The following is a 22,021-nucleotide window of genomic DNA, read 5'->3' on the forward strand; positions in this document are numbered from 1 at the left end:
GGAACACCCTGCCAAGAAGGCGCATCCTCCCAGCATCCCCTCCCCTCCAGGGCCAGTGCGCCACATGCTCTACCATGGGGGTCTGAGGACCCACCCAGCCTCTTCCTCCCACACAGTGTCCAGGCAGGAATCAGTCCCCTTCTGGGCCCCCTGGACCTGGAGAGTGTTGGGAAGAGGATGTCAGCGGCGTCACTCCTGGGACGGGGGTGGCAGGTGGGAATCTGGCACGGTGTCCCAGGCACTTCCTCTGCAGGGAAGACTTGGGGCCAGATGGGAAGCACGGCCCGTTCCCCCTCCCTCCCAGCGGCAGCCAGGTGAGGCGAGATGGCAGACAAGGGCTTTGGGAACTGCCACTGGCTGGCACTATCGCTGCAGACCCATGCTAGTACCAGGGCCCTCAAAGGGGCTCATGGGGGCCTGTGTGTGAAGAAGGGCCCAGAAGGAGGCACCCAGAGTGTCCAGCATACCTGGAAAAACAGGACAGGGGGCGGCGGGCTGGCAAAGTGGCCAAGATAGCTGGACAGGGCCAGGAGGAGGGCCACCCCTCCTAGGCCCCATCGGGGCTGGGGGCTGGCCTGGAGCCATGGACAGAGCCCCGGGACCTCCAAATCCCAGCACACAGGGAACTATAACTTCCCTTTCTGCCACCTCCTCTCACCACTGATTTGTCCCCGTGGCTCCGGGTGGGCTTCTGTCTCTAGGGACAAGGCCTCCGGGCTTCTGGCCAGGCCCAGCCCACATTTGCCCTTCTGGCCTCTTCAGTGCGTTTCCCACACCAGAGCAACGTCCCCACACGCAAACCTGGTTGTGTCCTGAGAAGAGCGGTCCTGCTGTCTGAGGCCCCACGGCCCGCTGAAGAGCATGAGAAGAGCCGTCGAGGGGCCTGTCCAGCACCTGTCCCGAGAAGGTGGGATCCGACCCGAGACCCCTCTCCCTGCTACCTGAGCCAGCCTCAAACACAAAACCTAAAATGCAAGAGCTCTCCAAAGTGGGAGAATGTGTTTGAAGGGAGTGCTCTCTGCCGGGCGGGGGGCAGCAGGGAGCTGGGTCCTTTCCTTCCCTCCCTGAGGATGGGAGGACGTGCCCCCAGGTCTAGCCAAGGGGTGGCGCTCCAGGAGACCTTCCTGCAGAGACTGAGAGGCCTGTGAGGAGGGAGCTGGCTCTGACCCCCCACCCAATCTGCCCAAGCAGGGCACTGGGGGCCAGGCTTGCCTCTGTCCTCAGGACTCGCAGAAAGTGGAGGCAGAAGCCAACGGGACAGAGGAGCAGAGAGCATTGGAAGAGAAGCCGGGCACAGGGAGGCGCCGCGTGCCGAGGTCCCCGCAGGTCTCCGGATCCCACAGTCACCCATCAGAGGGCACTGCCAGTCTACTCTCCATGGCTAAGGTGGCCTTGCACCCATCCTGTCCATTTCCCCCAGCCCGTCATCCCCCTGGAGCAGCCAGGAGACGAGGGAGGCGGCTGCGCTGGGCAGAAGCTCGGGGTGGACCTGGATGCACACAGCTGGGCTCAGACGCCGCTCCTCTCGCAACCGAGCCGCACAGATCCTCCTTGCCTGTGCCACGGGGCACGGGCACAGCAGCTTGGACGGAACTGGGCTGGAGGTGGTGATGGGAGGCAAGTCCAATCACTGCTTCTTGCAGCCCACCTACTTCATTCCAGCCCACAAACCGGTTCCGTACGTCACATGACCATCCAAGGGCTGAATTCAGTCCCCACATCTGATTTCTTTGGCCAGTGAATTTTCTGGATGAGTCAGACTTTTAAATCAAGGGATTTTGCGCCCACACAATCGATTCCTGATTTATCATAAAAGGTGGGTGGTATGGCTACATGGACCTTCATCCCTGCATCCCTGCTCAGGGCAGTGGGCGGCTGGAGCTGAGTGGCTGCTGCTCCCACGGCATCGGGTTAATCATCTCCAATCCACCACAGACCCCAACATTCCCCACTGCCTTCCCAACACTGATGCCAAGGAACCGTTTATCCCCTGCCTGTCCTGGTGGATAAAGTTTCCAGCAGTTGATTTTTTTCACACATGGCCAGCTTCTCTCATCTGTGTTTCCTGATTGGGCCTAAGGGGTTTGTATCAATGACTCTTAATAGAAGCACAAAAGGAAGCGCTCCAAACGTTTACATTAGTTTGTTAGGTATTAACAACAGCTGATTTTAATTTCTTTTCTTCTATAGTTTCCAAATTCTCTACAATGAACATCTACTTCTTTAAATTCAAAAGACAAATGAGCTAGTGCTTAAAAAGAAAGTCCTCCCCATGTTTAAGGCTGAGAGCCAGATCAAATGTTGCCTCCTACAGGAAGTCTTCCTGGATCTCCAGCAATCCCTAATCCCGTGCCTGTAGCTCCTGAGGAGCCTGTTAGGCTCTAGGCCAGGGTCACCAGGGGAGACGCACCTCAGTCTTCCCAGTACTGGGGCAGAAGCAAATTTGCCCTGCTATGCTCCACAGTTCTTGCCACAAGAGGGCTTTGGGAGAGGCTGACAGTCCCTGTGAGGGGTGGGCTTGGCAGTGGTGAACAAGGGCAAGGCAGCCTATAGAAAGGCCCAGATGGACAGACAGACCTGGCCCAGCCCAGAACATCTATACTAAGCCTGAGTCAAAGGCAGGCAAAGGCCCGTGCAGTAGATAAAGGTTTACAGCAGGCACCAAGCAGCTCTTGGCAACCACAACCCAAAATACAGCACTGGAATTGGCTGAATCCGGGGCTGGAGAGGGATGGCGGCTGGGGAGGCTGAGGTGCTGGGCTCAGAGGTAGAGGAGCTGCTGCTGCAGGGGGCTCTCCTCCTCCAGGGCTCTGGCTCAAAGCTCTGCCCCACACTCGTGTGCCCTGAGTACCACTCTCAGGCTAAAATGACAGGACCGCAGAGGGCCCTCGTGGAGCTCACCAGAGACAGTAGCTCTGGCACATTCTGTCCGGGGCTGGGGCACAGGGCCAAGGATGGTGCCAGGCCTCACAGGTCTAGGTCTTGACCTTGGAGCCTGTGGCCTCCCATCCTCAGCAATGAGGGCTGGGCCCAGGGGTGGTGAGTTAAGACCAGCCTTCAGCCCTCAGGACAGTGGGGGTACAGGTCCTACTCCTGAGCCTCTTGTAAGCGGGGCCGGAGAGCCGAGTAGTACACAGGCCAATTCAAAGGGCCGAGCCTGGGCGTCTGGCTGCCAAGGCAACAGCCCCCTCACCCCAAGGTCCTTGGGCCTTCCTCTCAAGTCTCTGGCTGACCATCAAGTGTCAGGCCTGGCTGTGGGGGTGGCAGGTGGTGGTGAGGACAAGCCCCATCTCTGGTTCCTCAGGCGGCTTCTGGCGGGTGGCTGGTGGCCTAGATGCGGCTGGACGAGGTGCTGCCCGAACTGATGGGGAGCCTGGCGCTGTCCGAGCTGCTTTTCAGAGGCGAGGGCCCGCCCCGGGCCTGCAGCCGCATGGACCAGTACCAGAGGAAGATGAAGAAGCCTGTGGGCAGGGAGGGGGCACGGGGTTCAGCGGGGGGGCGGGCAGCCCTGCCCCTTCCCTCCCCTCCTCCCTACAGGCTACCAGCACCCATGTGATCAAGGGAGCACCCACCGTGCCCCAGACACTGAGATTTCCTGGGCCCCATCTCACTTTATCCTCTCGAGATTCTCATGAGGACAGGCCTATTCATTACTATTCTGTTTCACAAATGAGAAAACTGAGGCACAGGGAGGTAAGTGGACTTGACTGAGCCAGGAGCTAAACAGTGGTGTTCAGGCTCCAGAACACCCGCTTAAGCACCTCTCGGCCAGAACAGAGGGGTGTGCGTGTACGTCTGTCTGTCTGTCCTTGGTGGGGGAGGGGGTGTAGAGGGGTCCCAGTAGAGGGATCAAGCCCCAGCCCTCATGATCCAGCTCCTCTGCATCTCTCCCCTTCCCTCCTCCCCTCTGCCCCTTACCCAGCTACCCTTCAGCCTCGCTCCCCTTCACTGTCCTTCCAACACACACCTAGTTTTAGCCTCAGGACCTTGGCTCTTGCATCTCCCTCTGCCCAGCACTCTCTTAGACCAGAGCTCCGCAGCCTGTGACACACACACACACACACACACACACACACACCCTGGGCATCTGTTACAGTGCAGATCTGATTCAGTAAGTCTGGCATGGCCAGAGTCTACACATCTAGCAAGCTCCCCACGAGGCTGATACCCAGAGGAGTTCAAGTCTTAGTTCACAGATGCAGCCCCAAGTTTTCACACAGGGCCTCCACGTCCTAGGTACTCAATAAAGACTTGTCAACTATGGCCTGGGTGCCCCCATTTTACAGATGGGAAGACCGAGGCCCAGAGAAGCCTTCAGGGTTGGCTCCCTATCTTCCCAGCCCCGTGCTCCACACGTGGGTACCCTACCCGGGGCCGGGGTGGTGGTCTTCTCTGTGCCTACCTTGGAAGGAGGTGATGATGCTGAATAAGTAGAGGACCACAAGCTGGAAGGTGCCAGAAGCAAAGGAGAAGAAGACCAAGGCCCAGGGTAAACCGAGGACCAGGCTGAGCCCCAGCAGCGTGAGCACGTGGGGCCACTTGTGAGCATGCGGGCGCAGCCGCAGGATCTGCACCACCATGGTGCCCAGCATGGCCATGTTGAACAGAAACACCAGGCTGAAGAGGCCCAGGTTGGTGACATGGCTGACCAGGGAGTCCCGGATCCAGCACCTGACAGCAAAGACATGAGGGCTCAGGGGGTGACAGGGCTGGCGCCGTGCTTCTGGGCTGTGGGTGTGCGTCACAGGGGCCCCGAGGGCCGGGGAGCCGCCTTCACCACCTTCCCTGCCAGGCCAAGGCCTCCAGGGGCCCTGGCGCCCAGGAGCCCCGAGGTCAGTGTGGCAGTGTGGCTCCGCACTCCCAGGCTCGTGTTCCCGCCCCCACCGCACTCAGCCACTCACATGGAAGGGTAGATGACACTCTCCGGAGTCCTGTGCACAGCCAGGATGATGGGGCCATAGTTACTGATGTCCACCAGCGCCACCAACATCACCAGGAAGACGGGGAAGCCTGCCGGCAGCAAGCGTGCAGTTCCATCTCCCACCGCCTGGGGGTGCCCTCCCTCCCCTCCCCTCCTCCGGGAGGGTCCTCCGTGATCAGACCCTCCCCTCCCCCACTCCAGTTTAGGTTTCCCATAGAGAGCCCCATCGCCCTGGCTTGCCCCTTCCCCCTCACCATCCTGGGCCCCCTGGGCCCCCATCCCTGGAGAGAAGGTCTGAGCTTCCCTGCTGGGGGGCAGGACGTCACAAGGAGACGGGGGCACAGACTGGGGGGTGGGGGGCAGCTGGAAAGGGGACTTCTGCACTGGGCCTCGACTTTGCCCACCAGCTGGGGACCGAGGACTCTCCAGAAGTGGTCACCCAGCACCAAACACCCAGGTCTTGACACAGAGCCAACTCTGAAGGGATTTTGTGTAAATCAATGGAGTGAATCAAGAATGGGACAGATGAGAAACACAGAGGAGCAGCAAGCTGGGTGAGGGAATGTGGAGTTTGGGGGCTGCTGCAACATCCACAAGGACTCGTGGTGTGCCCCCTGGGCCTCCAGGCCTGAGAGGTCTGGGCCATGGTAAACTGGGTGGTCTTGGCCAAGAACAAACACCAGAGCTATGGAGAATCTGTTATCTGAAGCGCTGGAGGATCCACAGACAGAGCCGCTGCCAGCCTGGGTGCATTAGATGAGTGGAGGACGGGATTACGGCCCACTCATCCCCCAACGGGGTGCCTTTGAGCAGTACACAACCTGCACATCCATACATGGTGGCTGTCTGCAAACCTTCCTTTTAAAAACAGTGAGCAATGTGAAGAGTGTGTGTTTCTGGGGGCAGTGCTCAGCACTTCATCTTCCCAAAGGGGTCCTTAACCCAGCCAAGGCCAAGAACACCTGAGGATGTATGGGTAAAGGAAGTCGAGTAGAAGAGGCAGGCGTGGGGGGCCTGCCAGCGCCCTCTGCCCACCTACCCCAGCCCATGATGCTCAGCTTGAGCAGGTAGCCGGGGACGTAGGTGCCGAAGACCTCAACCACGAGTCGGTAGAGGTTGTAGCCCTCCAGGCCCATCCAGGAGAGGCAGGAGAGCAGAGAGAAGTGCAGGAAGATGGCGCTGGCGCGGCAGCCAGCCTCGGAGCCGGCCAGGGCCACCGGCTCGCTCAGCAGGAAGCTCACATCCAGCAGGAAGACAGCCAGCAGCAAGTTCATGTGCACCTTGATGGTGTAATCCCGAGACTTCCTCCTGCGGTGGGGGCGGGGAGGGGCGCATAGGGTCACCATGGTGGCCCACTTGGGGAGGTGCGGGCAGCACTCCTCCTCCAGGCAGCCTTCCCAGACTACACACGCACACCCTCTCCTGTTCCTATGGCTGCAGCCAGGTCATCTCCCACTAGTCCCTGAGCACCTACTGTGTGCCCAGGACCCACAGGTCGGGCACCGTGTGCATATTCAACAACAGATTCAGCCACAGACAACAAGCAAGACAAATCTGGCCACTGCAACCAGCCAGATACTCCCAAAGTTGGAGGGGAAAGACTCCGCATTTGTTGCTGTTTTGGAGACTCCGTGCCACTGTGTCCTGTGTCTGCCCGTCTGTCTGCACAACCATGTGACTGTGAGGCTGTGAGTATGGCGGGGTGGGGTATGTCTGTCTGTCTTCAGGGCTGCAAGTCTGTGTGTGCACAGCCCCGCCACCCCCCACACCCAGGACTCGACAGGATCCAAACACTGCCGGCGTTACCTCCCTGGCCCCCCACACCCCCACCTGTGATCTGCCCAGCACCACCTCCTGCTACCTGTTCCAGAAGGAACAAGAGCCATGCCCACCCGTGGCCCTAGGTATCTCCCTGGGCTGCTCCCTTCCCCCTCACCCTCAGCTCACTCATCTGTGAAGTGGGAGGGCGCCCCCCCCACCAAGGTAAAGCATCAGGCACAGGTAAAACCTCCAGTCCGTAAGGTTCTCTGTCCCTGGGCCCCTGGGCACTCTAGCGATGCATGGGTAGGTGCTGGGGGCTTGTGCCCTGAGCCTGCCTGCTGTCCCTTGTCACTGCTCCAGCCCCACCGTGCACAGCTGTGAGCTCACACAACACCACCTCTTAGGCACACGCAGACACGCAGCCTCACCCTCCTGTCCTCCACCCGAGAACAGCGAGCACGCTCCGGGTGCTTAGAATGTCTCCCCTCCACACAAACGGGCCCGGGCCCTGACCACGGTGCACCTCAGGCCCAGCCCTGACAATCCAGACCCGTCCACACAGCCGGCGTGAGGAGGCATAAAGGCGCTCTTCATCCTGTCCGTGGGGCTCCTCCCTCCCCAAGGCACCACAATGACAGAAATGGAGTGACAGACAGCCCCTGGGGTGGGGGTGCAGAAGGCCCTGTCAAGCCGGAATGCCACAGGGGCCAGGCCTGCAGTCAGACACTGGACAACAGGGCGCTGGACAGAACTCTCGAGGCTGTGCCTGTCCACGGCGGCCACTGCTTAGCTTCAGTAACTGCGGCCTTGCAGACCTGGGCGTGAGCCTGCCTCTGCCACTGCCTTGCTGTGTGACCACAGGCAGGCCACTGACCCCCTCTGAGAGCCCTTTCCTAGGGCCCTTGTGAGGACTAAACCTACTTCGTGCACATAACACACTTAGAACAGTGGGCAGCACGTGGGAACCTTAAGCGTTAACCGTTGTCACAACTGTCACTGTATATCATATGCCCCCAGTGGTGACACACGGGATTCTTCAGGGACAGAAAAATCTAGATTTTTGTCACCTCTCCCTGTGTTCCACGTCGGCAGGTAATAACATTTGTAAGAGTTAACGTCATCCAAACACCAAAGATGTGAGGGCGAAACACAGTCCCCACAGGTCAGCAGACCACCCCTCCCAGGGCTCCTGAAACCACACGTGCTTTTGGGGCAGGGGTAGCCAAGCCAGTCTCCAGGGTGGGTCTCCACGGCCATGGGGTCCCAGCTTGGGGGCCTGGGATGAAGGTTTTCCCTCCCCGCACCCCCGCCTCCCTGTCCCCCTGCCCCTACCCACCCTGCCAGGCCCTACCTGGAGCAGAGGTAGGCGGCGATGGTGAGGACACAGGCCAGAGCGGAGATGACACAGCCCACGTAGGACAGGACGGTCAGGTAGTGCTTGTGTACGGCGGCTACCTCCACAGAGGCGACCTGGTCCATGAGACAGGCCCGGGCTGGCCTCAGTGTCCCCAACTCACACTTGATGGTTTGCCCCAGGTGAAGCGCCAACCTGTGCTCCCGGGGAGTGGGGGGGGCACTCAGGCATCTACAGGCCACCCCCACCAAACTGAGCAGAGTCTGGTCCCGTGAGTGCATTCTTCAGAAGGGGGGTGTCTGCAGCTCTCACTTCCTAGCTGTGTGGCCTGAGGTAAATGGCTTAAGCTCTCTGAGCCTCAGTTTCCTTCTCTATAAAATAGGACTGCAGCAGGAGACACTTTGGGGGTCAGTGTGGAGAACAAGTGACTGCAGGTGAAAAGCAGCTGGCACACACCAGCCCAGCCCGGGGTATGGCTGCGGGTCAGGGAGAGGGCTGCTCACCATCAGCACTGCAAAGTAGGTCAGGTGGTTGCAGAGGCAGGACGTCTGCGTCTCCCTCCTGATGGTCTCACACCCAGCATCGCTCCAGCTGCCTGGGCTGCTCACTGAGGAAGGGTTCCGTGGGGCTCTGATCAAGCCCAGTCCTTCAGGACCCCACTGGACCACCCAAAATCCATGATCGTGTCACTCTTCCAAACCTTGCTTCACCTGGCAAATCTCTAGTCTGCCATCATTCCTTCTTCAAGGCCCACCTTCCTCCAGGAAGTCCTCCCTGATTAACCCCACCTCCACCCACCGTCCAGGACCCCTGTTCTCATCCTGATACCTGCCCAGCTCAGAGACCCCTCCACACTCACATGTCAGGTCTTCAACCCAGAATACACACTGGAGAGTCACATTTTTCTGTAGGGACGAGAAAGGAGGAGAGTGGACCCCCTGACGGAACCGCTCCTTCCTGGGTGGGGCTGAGGGAGTCAGTGTCAGCCCCAAGCCCGTGTGGACCTGACTGTATGGGGCCCCAGCCAGCTGGTCATTTTGTCAAAGACAAGTGACTCCTTGGCAGGCTCACTTGCACTCACCGGCTGTGGCTGGTGCTGGAAGGTGAGCACCACGGGCTCTGAGAGGTTGGCCACTTTGGTGTTCTGCACGACGATCCCCAAGACCTTCTCACCCAGCACTTGGCTGGAGTTCTTGTCCTACATCCATACAAGGGAGGTGAGGGCTCAAGGCTGAGAAGAAAGGCCCAGACGTCCCCTAGCTTCTCTGGACTGGCGTCTCTCCCCGACAACATTGCCCTGAGATGCAGAGTCTCCTCCTGGCAACAATTCTAGCCCATGTAGTCACTTACACCATAGTGAAAACAACATAATTTAGCATTCTCTGGGGGAGATTTCGTACCTCACAGTCCAAGTTCTGACCTTACAAGGAAAGGCTCTGACTTCTGGACCAGGGAGCCCTACCCGTCTTGGCTCCGTGCCCGCCTTCCACCTCCCCACAGACAGAAACTGCTTTCCCGGGGCCCACACCTGGAACAGGGCTTGGCTGCTGAAGTCCACCAGGAGGAGTCTCTTTTCAGCCTCCCCTCTCCGGCCTTTGGTCTTCTGGAAGAGCGTGCGGGGCAGCAGCACCGAGTATTCCTGGATCTCGCTCTGTTCCTCCTGTAGACCAGAATCCCCGTGGGCTCAGCCAGAGGCAGGCTCCGGCCTCTACACACAGCTCCCCCTCCAACAACTTCCTGGATGCTGCCATCTCTAAGCGCACCTCCTACGGGAAGCCCTCCCTTGCTTGGCTCCTGTGCTGGCTGGGAAGCCTTGTGGTTAGCACCCAGGGCTCCAGGGGCAAACAGGCAAACAGGGGCAAACAGGGAGATTCACGTGGTGCCCTGCTGTCTGGCCTCCGACCCCGTGCCGCTTACAGCATCCCAGGGTGGGTAGTAGGGTGAGGGGGGGGCGGGGGGGGTGCTCCCAGTGACCAGGCCATGTGAGGGGTGGTCTCAAGACTGAGGCGCACGCACAGGCACTTCGCAGTTCATCTTCTGTCCACATGGGGTGCCTAGGAGCTCTGATGCCGCCCGCTCCCTGTCCCCACCGAGGTGAGGAAGGGTCCTCCGCCACGCGGCAGCCACTAACAGGGTACTCTCCGGGCCTGAGGCCTCCCTTGTCAGCCCACGTCTGGCTCCCAGAGGCCCGGGAGCCTCCCCATCTGTCTCCTGCCCCGACCAGCCAGGCCCCTGACTCCTGACCTCACGCCTGGAGTGGATGCGCAGGTCCTGGAGGCTGGCCGTGGGCTGCAGCTTCCACACCGTGGCGTTGACCAGATCCTCCTCGAACGACAGCGTGTCCCCTGTGAACTTCACAGAAGTCAGCCTCGACTCCAGGGTCTGCAGCCTCCTGGCAGGGGGAGAAGGGGTTGGGGAGGTTGGTCGGGGTGGACAGGGCGAGGGAGCAAGAAGGGGACACCGCGCAGATACACAGGAAAGAGGCAGGTGGAAATAGGGGAAGGGGGGGCAGGGGGCAGAAGGGGGGGGCGAGAGAGACCACAGCCCCGGCATGGTGGTGGGCGAGGGGGGATGAGCAGGGGCTAGGCCAGCAGAGCTAACAGGAAAGGCGGCTGCCCCGAGCACCCGGTTCCGGGCCCAGCTCTGCCTCAGTGGACTCGCTCCGCAGCTGGGGAGCAGCCCTACCCGTCTTGGGGCCTCAGTGTGCCGAGCCCTCCAATGGGCCCATCAGTTCCCCTTTCCCAGTGGGGAAGAGGGCTCGGGGGCAGGGGGGCGCTGTCTGGGGGTGGTGATAGTTGTTTATACGAAGGCCAGGGGCTTGCCCCAGCCAGGCTGTATTTCGATGCCTCTCTAGGAAGAGGTGGAAAGACGACATGAACATTCCAGCCCCAGGAGAGGCCTCCTTCCAGCCGCCCGCCCCAGGTCACCGTCCTGCCCACATCCAGGTCTGGGGGGGCCGCGCTTACTGGCTGGCGGGGGTTGATGAGGGCTTCCTCGAGGTCCTCCCGGGGTGCTTCAGGAGCTGGCTGAGCTGCTCGAGGTCCCTTTTCAGCTCGCACAGGTCCACCGAGGCATTGTGGGAGGCCTTCTGGGGAGGATCTGGAGCAGGGGAGAAGCGCCTGAGGCTGCTGAGCAGGTGCCACAGGCTGTACCCGTCCCACTCCCATCTCACCCTCCCGTTTTACGGCAGATGAAACTGAGCCTCCAAGAGGTGGGGTGCACCCTCCAAGGTCACCCAGAAGCCGGCCAGAGGGCGGCCCTGCCACAGGGAACCTTCGGGCAACACCAACCCCAGCAGGGCAGGCCGGGATGCACCTGCCCATGTGCCCCTTTGCCTACACACCTGGAGCCAAGAGGGCCCACCCAGGAGGGCTGTGAGGAAGGCCAGGGGTGGGGGGCCCATGCGGCCTCTGGCTCCTGACACCCAGTCCTGTCTTCCCACTCTCTCTGCTCCCTCCCTGGGTGGGCTTCATCTTCCTCTGCCTGGACCTTCCCAGGACCCTCTGGATGGAACCTCCCCGACCCTCTGCCTTCACCCCTACCTTCCCACAGCCCTTCCAGGAGCACAGCTTGGATCACACCCCTCCCCTCCTCAGACAACGTTCCGCGGCTCCCCGCCGCCTGGAGGCCGCCTTACTGTGGAAGGAGAAGGTGAAGCCGGCAGCACTGGGCAGACTGGTGTTCTGGGGGCTCCACCAGGAGCTGACCGAGGTGGCGAGCAGCGGGGGTCCCTGAGCCAGGCTCTCCTCCCGGTGCCGGAAGCACAGGAGGCCAGAGGCTCGGTCACTCAGCAAGAAGTCGTTTTTGCCGTAGCGAAGATGCAGTATCCCCACGTGGCGGCTCCAGTACAGGCAGAAATGGTAGAGGCCCCTGGGCTCAGGGAAGAGCTGGGGAGCCGGGAGGACCCCGGGGAAGGGGGCATGGATCGTGAGGGCTCCCTCTGAGTTCTTGACGGAGATGTGCAGCTCCGACGTCTGCTTATAATGCAGGCTGCTCTTGTGCGTCTGGTTCCTCTGGCCACAGAAACGGAAGTCTTCACGGGGCGTCCGGCCCTGGGTACCTGAGGAGACAAAGACCACAGATGGGACTCTGGGGGCAGGGAGCAGCCGGGGCAGGAGAGGGCCAGGTCTTGGGCCCAGAATACTGGATCCCAGTGCCTGGGACCCACACACGTTCCAAGGGCCTATACCCTCAAGGTCTACACAAATGTGAATGTGCCCTACTCACAAATTCCTAGCTTCAAATTATAAAAAGAACAATAATAATTTCAAAGGCCAAAAAACCACATTTTAATAGCAATAAAGTACTTCACAAGGCCATGCCTACCATACAATTGCACAGGCTGTGCACTGCACAAGGATGCTCTGGGCTGCAGAGCTGAGTGGGGCCAAAACCCAGTCCATGTTCCCCACCCCAAGCTATGCACTATGGGGCTGCAGCTGCCAGAAAGAAGGAGTGCCTGTTTCTCCAAGATACATTAGCTAAACTGTATCTAAGGTCCTGTGCCTGCCCAAAGGGGTTGGTGGATATGCCCGCAGCTGTCCTAGACACGGAGCTTTGTAGCCTAAGTCACAACAGTCCCAGGGCATCCCCAAGATAGCTTACCTTGAACCAGGAGGAGCACACCTAGCAGGAACAGTGCCATCTGCAGCAGCACTTGGGCAGCCATCTTCCACCCCAAGGTCACCTGAGAAGTCAGCACCTGAAAGAGGCCAGGAGAGTTAGCTGGGGCCAGAGGTGCAGGCTGGTCGGGCCAGCCCTGCAGACGGGGAGGGCGGTGCAGCTTGGGTGTGGGACGTGAGGTAAGGAGGCCAGTGTGGGAACAGCTCGTGGGTCTCCCCAGAGCTGCCAAAGTTGAGCATCAGGGGGCAGCGGCCGCCCAGGCTGAGCTCAGGCCCGGCTCCTCCTCTCCCTTGCTGCATGGCCCCGTGCACACCACCCAAGACAAGGCTGGTAATAGTCCTTCCCTGTAGACCCAGCAGCCCTGGGGCAATCCTGGCTAGACTCCAGCACCACCTGGAAGCACCCCACGGCCCTGCCCCTCCAGGCCTCGAGGAGACACAGGAAAATAGGAGCTTTCCGGGTCCTCCTCCAGGAACCTCACCATCATCATCCCCAAGACCCAGCTCAGAGGACACTGCCTTCGGAAGCCTTCCAGAATTCCCTGTATAGTCAGCCCCAGCCTCCTTCGCTTCCCACCACTGGCCAGGGCCTCCTGTGTCCCCAGGCCGCGCAGGGTGGTGCGTTCCCCCCTCAGCAAGGAAGGGAGCTCCTGGCCCATCCCTGCGGACCGGCCCAGGGCGCGGGGGCGGGGGGACGGGGGCTGCAGGACAAAGGCTGGGCAGACAGTCGGAGGGGTGAGGGGTCGGGGAAGCAGAGCCAACATCAGCGCCCGGCAGCGCCCTCTGCAGGGAGCCGGGGAGAGGGTGCTCCCTGTCGTGACCACCAGGGGGAGCCGGGAAAAGGCAGAGGTGCGTTCCGCCGGGACAGGGAGACTGGGACAGTAGGGCCCGGGTGGGGAGGGGGCGCTTCCGACCCCCCGCGGCCTGCGCTAGCTGAGCGCCAGTCGTCCAGCCCGTGCTTTCCCACAGCACCCCTGTGCCTGCACTCGGCCTCGCTTCAGCCCTGCCGGGTGGGCCCTGCCCTTGCCCCTTCCACAGACCTGGGATGCGAAGCCCAAGGGGTTAAGTGAGATGCCCAGGATCACTCCAGAGGCCAGGGCCTCCCTGCCTGGTCCCGACTGCGGTGCCTGGCAGGAAACCCGCATGCCCGGCGCTCAGAGGGACGAGCTGGTGGCTTCCCCACGGCCAGCTGGCCCCGTGACTGAGCTAGGCACAGACAGACACATGGGCATCTTCCGTTCACGGGGAGCTGCGGTGGCTGCGGTGACACATGCAATCATCTGCCGCGAGCCAGGCGAAGGAAAGCCTGGAGACCTGGGTGCACACAACAAGTCTAAATTTGGGGGAAGCCAAAGGGGGCTTCCAGGAAGGGGTGGCTTTTGGATGGAATATTTGATGGTAGCATCAAAGGGATGGGGGATGGGGCCCAGGGAGGAGCTCATTGTCTCCTTCCTTGAACTAACCTGACCCCCTGAAACTAGAGGCAGTCCCCTATGCCCCACCACGCATAATGGAACCCCAATTTCTTAGGGCCTTGTCAGTCCCGTTATTGGTCAACCAGGCTCATTGTCTTGCCTCTGTGGCATCACAAGACTCCTTAGAAGAACCATATGAATGTGTTTTAGGGAATGGTCATTACCGGCCAGGTTGTGATTTTTAAGGTTTCACTCTGTGCCCTCTCTCAGCATTTTGGCCCTTTTTGCAACCATGTCCTGCCACCTCAGACTGGCAGGAGGAAACCCAGCGTCGGGAGACAGAGATATGTCCCGCCTGGACCCACTTCTTTCCTCTCCTTTCTGCCAGTCCCTGTTGCTTGCTACCTCTGATCCCCGATCCAAATATCACCTCCTCCAGGCAGCCCCTCCTCGCTGCAACCACTGCTCTACACTTGTGAACTCGAAGCTGACAGATGGCTTATGGATTTGTCCAAATTCTCCATTTTATGGTATTCGGATTCAAGACCCAGAGAGGATCAATGACTTCCTGACATCACACAACAAGCAAGGATGGAGCTGGCCAAAAATCCATGTACGTCTCTGGCCCACTGACCTTCAAAGTGACCACTGCTCCCTAGACAGGGCAGTCATCCACTTTGCATCAACCCTCCCAGATCGAGCTTTGAGAACAAAAAGGCTGAGACAAAGAAGTGAACTTCCAGTCATGGGGGGCGGGGGGGGGGGGTTGGTGGACAAGGGAGCTTGTGCCACTGTGAGTACCATGGAAGGGATGCAAACACAGTCAAGGGACCAATTGCACGACCCTGACACTTCCAGGCTCATCTCTACCCCGCTGTTTCAACAGCCGCTCTTAGGTGGACAACCTTGTCCCCATAGACATTCCCGGGATTTGAGTAGGAGAATCCACTGGGCTTCCTTCAACCCACTCTTAGGCAGCGGAGTGGACTCTGTCTGCATCCAACGCCAACTTCTCCTGCTGGATAAGCTGTGTGTCCTTGGGCCAGTCACTCACCCTCTCTAGGCCTCACCTGCCACATCTATAAATGACTTGATACTTGTAAAGGACGTAGAACATGGCCAGGCATGTGGTGGGCACCACAGGTGTCGGCTAAATATCTCTGTGTGCTTTCTGACCGGCCTATGCCTGCCCCTAAGTCCACCCCAGGCCTGTCGCAGGGCCCTACCCCCTTCCCCTCCCACCTCCGTGCCCCCCGCCTTGCGGCCCTGGCCAGCTCAGCCTCCAGAGCACCTTGACGGGAAATTCTTAGAGCATGAAACTTCCCTTCCGGAAGCGCCATGGGAAAACTGCAACCCCGCCCAGAAAACCTCTGTCCTTGCGGCCCTGGCCTGAACTACTCACATGCCCTCTGAGGGGAGGGAGAGCAGGACCGGGGACAAGGAGATCGCAGCCTCTACCGGGAAGGGGGAGGGCACTGCCTGGTTGTCCACTTGGCACCCTCCCAGCCTCACTTCACACTACAGAGCACGCTGCCCGCTGCCCATCACGTCGCTCTCTTCCTTCCCTCTACCCCCTGCCTGTGGCCTGGGTGGGGGGACGTCTGCCCCCTGTACACTCCCACTGCCCCGTGCAGCTGACTCAGAGGGTGCAGTTGACTCAGAGGGTGCAGTTGGCATCTATAATGGGGGCCACATTCTCCCAGCACCCCCAGCAGGGCTGCAGAATGCCCTGGTCACCAGCCCGGGTGCCTCCACCACTCAACTCAGCCGAGGAAGGAGGGGTCGGTCCTGTGCTCTGAAAGCTGAACCCCAGAACCAGGAGCCAGGGGCCCGTACGTGGACCTCTACACAGGCAGAACCTTGTCCCTGGTCTCTGGACAGGCCTCAGCCATCAAATACTCTTAAAACCAACCATCGGCATGCAGGCGAGACCTTTGTCAAACCTCACGTGGCACTAGGCCAGACCCAGGAGTTGCTGAGAGGACTACTCTAGCAGCAGCACCACGATGATCACAGCAGTAGCGTCAACCACGCTGTCACCTGAAATCCCCAGAGCCACTCTGTGAGACTGGTCCTACTGTTTTGCTATTTTACAGACCAGGACACTGAGGCTGGGGAAAGGTTATCTGATCCAAGGTCACCCCAGGTGGGGCCAAGGCACAGACCTTGCGCCTCACCCTAAGAGAACTCCTTGCAGAGCTGGCACTGGCGAAGGTCCTGGAGATACGTGCTCCCCTGGCTTTGGGAGATCCCCCCAAAAAGGAGATAAGAATGACAGGGTAGCCAAGGCCACTGACAGGTGCAGACAACTCCAGCCTGGGGGTTGGGTTTGAGGGCCAAGTACCCCAGGAGAGGTCCCCTCCCATAACTGCTTCTGGGGCAGCTGCTCTCAGCTTCAGGCCTTCCGTAAACATAAAGGAGAACAGAATGGTCCAGCCCAGCTCAACACAATGGGGGCCACCGTCACGGGGTCCCCAGGGACACAGGCAGAGCAGAAGGTGGCCAGAGCTTGTACCCCCACTCATGCCCAGAATTGGCCAGGCCCAGGAGAAGGGTCCCACTCAGGCCCAGCCCTGTCCATCTTCATGATGGGGGAGGGGGCAACAGGCAGGGAACCCGTGGCTCACTTTCTCCCGCTGGGGTCCTGAGTCACTTCCTGTGCCATCCATGTAGAGCCATGAGTCCTTGCTGACCCAGTCCAGGCTCCTGGAAAACCCATTTCCTTGGAGGACGGAGGTGGAAGTTGAGTGGACAGGACCTGGTTGCTTGGGGTTAACCCTTCCTGGGCAGGCACTTCTCTAACATACCGAACCGGGCTGATGCCCAGACCTGCTCCCCCACAGCTTTTCTTCTGCTTCCCATTACACACACTGTGGACGTTTCCTCCCCATCTCCAGACTGACCCTTTGCCTGGAAGGCCTTCCCTAGCCCTGTGACAACCCAACCCATCTACTAAGGCTCCGTTGAAGATACACCCTCCCCATAAAGTGTCACCTAACCACCCTCCCCTGTCAGAATTAACTACGTGTTCAGGGGGCAGGAGGATCACAGCCCACTCTCCACTCTCTATGCCTCCACTGCATGAGAAGTTCACATCAGAGGTGCCCAAACTTGCCCCTGGCTCAGACTCACCCTGGTGAGCTCACTAAAATCAGATTCACATGGCCCTCACGCTGAGGATCAGAGGCAGAAGGTCTGGGGTGGGCTTTAACAAGAGTCCCCTTGATTGACACTCCACGGGCTTGGAACCGCTGGGTTACAAGCCTAGGATAGCAGTAGCCGTGTTTTACAGAGAAAGTCAGAGATGAGGGGGCCAACCCCAGATCACGCAGCGGCTGAATGGCATGGCCTGGGCTGGGGGCTGGGGCAGCCTGCAGGCCAGCAGTGCCTCTTCTCCACTCGCTGGCAAGGACAGGTCCTGCTCCCTGTAGGGTTTACCTGGTGCTTAGCAGGGTTCCAGGAACCTGGAAGGGGCTTCCCAAAGGACAAAAGGGAGAAGGAGGGCAGGGGTGGAAGGGAAGCCCTGGAGCAGGTTTTCAGGTGTCAGCCTCATCTTGCCTTCCTTGGGGGTGGGACAGAAGGAAGAGGATGCAGCTCAGCTGTCCTGCTCCATCCTGAATCCTTAGCTGCTCCCCATTAAGGGGGGGGCAACATAGAGCTGTGGGCTACCCCCTTGAGCCCAGGGCAGAGGGCTTAGGAAAAGAAGGATTTGACCCAGAACAGAGACAAGGGGGATGGTGAGCATCAAGCCTTGAGAATGTAAGCATGCATATGAGTGTGTCTTGTGTGTGCACATGCACGTGAAGTATGGGTCTGCAAGGGACCAAGGAGAGAGCTGAAGAACGCTGGTAGTGGGGGCAGGTCAGCTCTGTGGCAGAGGAACAGAGGGCTGCATAGACCTCAAAGGGCAGCCAGGGGAGACAGTTAGAGACAGCTCTAGCAGGTGCTTCCTCCATGGGGGCTGGGGGGGGGGGGAGGCTAAGAAGACCCTCCCGCTGGCACTTTCCAAAGTATTTGATAAAAATCTTACTTAGAAACACCACCTATCCAACAAATCAAAGGAGGGACCCCCATCAGACCTAGGTGGGAGCGAGGGCCAAGCTCCCTCTTAGACCAGCCCCTGCCCTAGGGCCCCCAGCAGTACCCAGTCTCTTCCTGCCTCTGCTCCCATTCCCCAACCAAGTGGCTGAGCTCCAGCTAGGTGACCATCCAAGCTAGAGGTTTTCCCCACAAGGGTGTTCTGGGATGGCTGGGGAAGCAGAGTGACTTCAGGTTTCAGGAATTCTACAATAAAGGAGAATAAAAAATTAACTAACTGCCTGCCCCCAGAGGCTGGCGGATGCCAAGGCCATGCCCACGCACTGCCTGGGGTGAGTCTCACATTCTTGCACCAGACTCGTTGGAGGGCCGTCCCCAGCAGCATGGCCGCATCGCCCTGTGGCTTCTGGTACAGCCAAGTCCATGGGCAACAATTCTGTGTACCCAGACGGGCCCTGGCCCTGCGGGAGACCGAGGAAGGGCAGAAGCAGAATGCTCTCGGCTAGGATGGAAGGAAGGGGTCAGTCTGTGTGAAAGGACTCAGTCCTCCCCAAGAGCCTTACCCAGAGCCACCCATCCTGAAGCCTGCTTTATCTGGCACCAGAACATTCACTTGAGGCCTCAGAGAGGCCAACGTAGAGTCACACAAGGAGAGGTGAGCCCGGGCTTGGGTGTTCCCCACTCCAAGCCTTTCCACACACTGGTCCTCCTCCCTGGGATGCCAGCCTTAAGACGTGGCCAATGCCCTGGGCCTCTGGCCTCCGCACCCTGCCTCTACTGCAGTTCCTGACACCACATGGTTGTGGGGAGGGGAACAGGATCTATCTGACCCAGCAGGAAGGACCCAGGAATCTGAGGAGAGAGAGGATGGCAGCTTCATTTAGAAAGTGTTCAATCTGTGCTGGCATCATGCAAAGCACTTTGCACAAATTACGATTCAGTCGTCACCATGGGTCTGGGGAGCAAATGCTATTATGACCCCTCAATTTAAAGAAAAGGAAATTAAAGTCTAGAGAGGTTAGGTGACGCCCAAGATCAAATAAGCAGCCAAGCCGGGACTCAGACCCAAGGCTGCCCAACCTCAAAGCTATGCTTTTTGTCATGGTGATCCCGGAGTCCTATCCCTTCTCTGGGACTGTCTCCTCATCTTTACCAAGTAGTAACTTTGCCAGAGCACTTTCTAAGAAGCATTAGTTCCCAAGTTAGAGAAATATTGCAGGCACTGCTTGGCCTTGTGTGTTAGCATGTCAAAGGCTCTGATAAGTCCAGCAGAAAGAAAATCCACAGAGCTTCCTTGCTTAGTTTCCCAGCCCACTGTGAGGGTGTGTCCTTTATAGCATGGGCACCTGTTACCAACACTAGAAACAAACTCTCAAAAATCTTGCCACCACCCAGATAATACAGCCGTCAGCACCTTCCCTCCCAGCTCCAGCCCTCCCTTCCCCTCAGAGGCCATTAGCTACCATGAGATGGGCTGCGGGAGCCATTTAGACTGTGATGTTCCCCAGGGCAACTCATCACCATCCTTGGCATTTCCAGGCAAGAGGTCCCTAGGGAGCCCAAGGTATATGAGGCCCCATCCCACCTCCCTTCGGCCGGCGGTGGCCGCAGCAGCAGCTCTTGGGGAAAGGGGCACTGCCAGCCTTGTCCCCAGGTTGGCCATTCCATTAAGTTCAGCCACAGCCAGCTGGGCCCTCAGCCTGTCCTCACACAGCTGGGACACTTAGAGGGTTGGAATTGAATGAGAGAGAGAGAGAGAGAGAGAGAGGGAGAGGGAGAGGGAGAGGGAGAGGGACAAAGGGAGAGGGACAGAGGGGGAGGGGGAGGGAGGGGAGGGGCAAGGAAAAGAGAAAGAAAGAGGCAACAGGAGCATGCCAGAGCTTTTAGAAGCAGAGAATCAAAGCCTCTTAGAATGTGAGACTGGATTATAGGGACTTGGAACCTAAAAGAGAAGAGATCAGAAAGGATCCCAGATCTGGCCCAGGCTGGGACTGGGCTCAGGCACCAGGGTTTCTCGGAAGCAGCGCAGGGTCTCTGGTGCCAGCTCCATGCTCCTGGCACAGTGTGAGTCCCCACCCCCCACCAACTCTCCCTGCAACCCTCTCCCCAGGGAGCTGCCAAGGCTGGGCTCCGGGACCCCAGGACACACAGCACCTGCCCAGAGAATGCAGCCTCCCAGAGTGGGGGTGACAGGAGTTAGATGTGCACAGCCCGGAACTAGCTCTGCAGCCAACTGGCCCTTGGAACTTTCGGCCAGCCTATCCCCTCTGAGACTTGGTTTCCTTCTGTGGATGACTATGATCCGTGTCCCCACCTGTCTTCTCTATAGGCCAGGCCTTAGGATGCTTCCAGGGAAAGGCAGGGCTTATGTCCGAGGTGGCAGCGAGGAGCAGCGTTGGGCCATCTCCTCCTCCTGGCCAGACTCTCTTCCCTCTCAAACCACACGCAGACTCAGCTGGCTGGCTGAAGTGTCCCTTCCCCATCTGTGCTCCTACTCTGCCCAAGGGCAGGCCTACAAGGTCAGCCCAGTTACCACCCTGCTCTGGGGGCTGCAGAGCAGCTACCCTGGACCTAGCCGAATGCCAGTCTTTGGAGTACAGGACCCTAGTTTTGTTGAGGTCAGCCACGAACTCTCCCTCTCTTTCTTCCTCTTCCCAGTCCCAGATCCCTGGCTGAGAGGCACACAGGGCACACAGCCAGGTGTCCTTCTCTAAGAATGCTGGGGGCCTGGGCAAGGCTGAGGCACCAGCCCCCTTCCAGGGAGGTGCAGTGGAGGCACAGACCAGGATCCCATTCTGCTCACTGAATACACAGCACCCCAGGGCCTCCCATTGCTATTCGCACCCCTGGAGGGCCGGTGTGCTCACCACCTCCAGTAACACAGCTAGAATTAAGCTCTTGGAAAATGCAAGACTCGAGTTTAAGCTCTTTACACAAAGGAACACACTTGCCCTCCCCCAAACCTTAAGAGAAGCGTGCCTTTATGCTCATTTAACAAAGAGGGAAACTGAGGCCCCTGGAAGTAGAGCTACGTGCTGGAGATGGCACAGCCAGAGAGTGGTGGACCCAAGATGCTACCCCAGGGCCCAGCTCCAGATCTGATGCTCTTGATTTTGCAGCCCGCTTCCCCTTGACTTTACCTGACTGCTAGAAGAGCCTTCTCTTTAAAATTCACAGCAAAGATGCTTCCAGATGTGTCTCCCTGGGGTTCCAAATACCCTTTTGCTCAGAGCCCAGGGGACTCCCATGCCATGGCTCCTGCCAGCCTGGGGATGCAGCCTCCCAACACCTCTCAGAGGTTTATCTTTATTCACTGAGGGTGCAGCCCAAAGGCAGAAAATCGGTTTTTAGCTAGAGTGAGGCTGAAGGGAGTGGGGTGGAGCCCTAAGCCCCACCACTTCCTGCTGTGGCTGCTGTTTAGTTGATAAATCCCCCTTAGCATGGCATCTGTGCCTGTCCCAGAGCTCCTAGTGCCCCCTATCTCCACCTCCCACCCCCATCCATCAGCTCCCCTGGCAGTGCTGGGGAGAGAGGGGAGATGGGGGAGAAAGGATGGAGGGAAAGAAGAAAGAGAGAGAGAGGAAGGGAAAGGAAGAGAAAAGGAGCAGGGGAAGGGGAGGCAAGGGAGGAGAACGAGAAGAAGGGAAGGGGGGAAGCAGGACCAGGAGTGAGAGGGATGGAGGGAAGACGGGAGGAGGGGAAATCGTACCTGGACTCGTCCTTTGTGGCATCGAGTGCACTAGAAGTACATAAAGAGCGTGACCGAGGGAGCGAAGGGCTGCAGCCTGCTGGCGCGGGGATCAGGTTCTGGGGAGGAGGACTTTGAAGCCGAGCCACCCCGCCCCTGCCCCCCCACTGGAGCTTCAAACAAAGCGGGCAGCCAGGGAAGACGACGAGCCCCAGCCACCAG

At 59.2% G+C, this 22,021-nt stretch overlaps 1 protein-coding gene across 5 annotated transcripts in view; it reads right to left on the reverse strand.

The window, feature by feature from the left end:
* Positions 1–2,138: 2,138 nt before the first annotated feature.
* Positions 2,139–22,021, reverse strand: part of ADGRG1 (adhesion G protein-coupled receptor G1) — a 36,831-nt gene continuing 16,948 nt past the window's right edge. For 3 of the 5 annotated variants that reach the window (XM_077898287.1, XM_077898286.1, XM_077898284.1), the window contains exons 2-14: positions 12,642–12,738; positions 11,674–12,096; positions 11,003–11,135; positions 10,281–10,428; positions 9,565–9,696; positions 9,118–9,234; positions 8,896–8,941; positions 8,540–8,643; positions 8,034–8,152; positions 5,961–6,229; positions 4,902–5,010; positions 4,403–4,671; positions 2,139–3,461 (exon numbers count right to left, since the gene is read on the reverse strand). In XM_077898287.1, the coding sequence (XP_077754413.1) occupies positions 3,331–3,461; positions 4,403–4,671; positions 4,902–5,010; positions 5,961–6,229; positions 8,034–8,152; positions 8,540–8,643; positions 8,896–8,941; positions 9,118–9,234; positions 9,565–9,696; positions 10,281–10,428; positions 11,003–11,135; positions 11,674–12,096; positions 12,642–12,705 (2,064 nt within the window). In that variant the 5' untranslated portion in view covers positions 12,706–12,738 and the 3' untranslated portion in view covers positions 2,139–3,330. Of the gene's footprint in view, positions 3,462–4,402; positions 4,672–4,901; positions 5,011–5,960; positions 6,230–8,033; positions 8,153–8,539; positions 8,644–8,895; positions 8,942–9,117; positions 9,235–9,564; positions 9,697–10,280; positions 10,429–11,002; positions 11,136–11,673; positions 12,097–12,641; positions 12,739–21,251; positions 21,277–21,820; positions 21,980–22,021 lie in introns of those variants that run through there. The other 2 variants (XM_077898283.1, XM_077898285.1) reach the window with 2 other exon arrangements.

This window comes from Canis aureus, chromosome 5 (assembly GCF_053574225.1).
Source record: "Canis aureus isolate CA01 chromosome 5, VMU_Caureus_v.1.0, whole genome shotgun sequence".
In the NCBI taxonomy this organism is placed as follows: domain Eukaryota; kingdom Metazoa; phylum Chordata; class Mammalia; order Carnivora; family Canidae; genus Canis; species Canis aureus.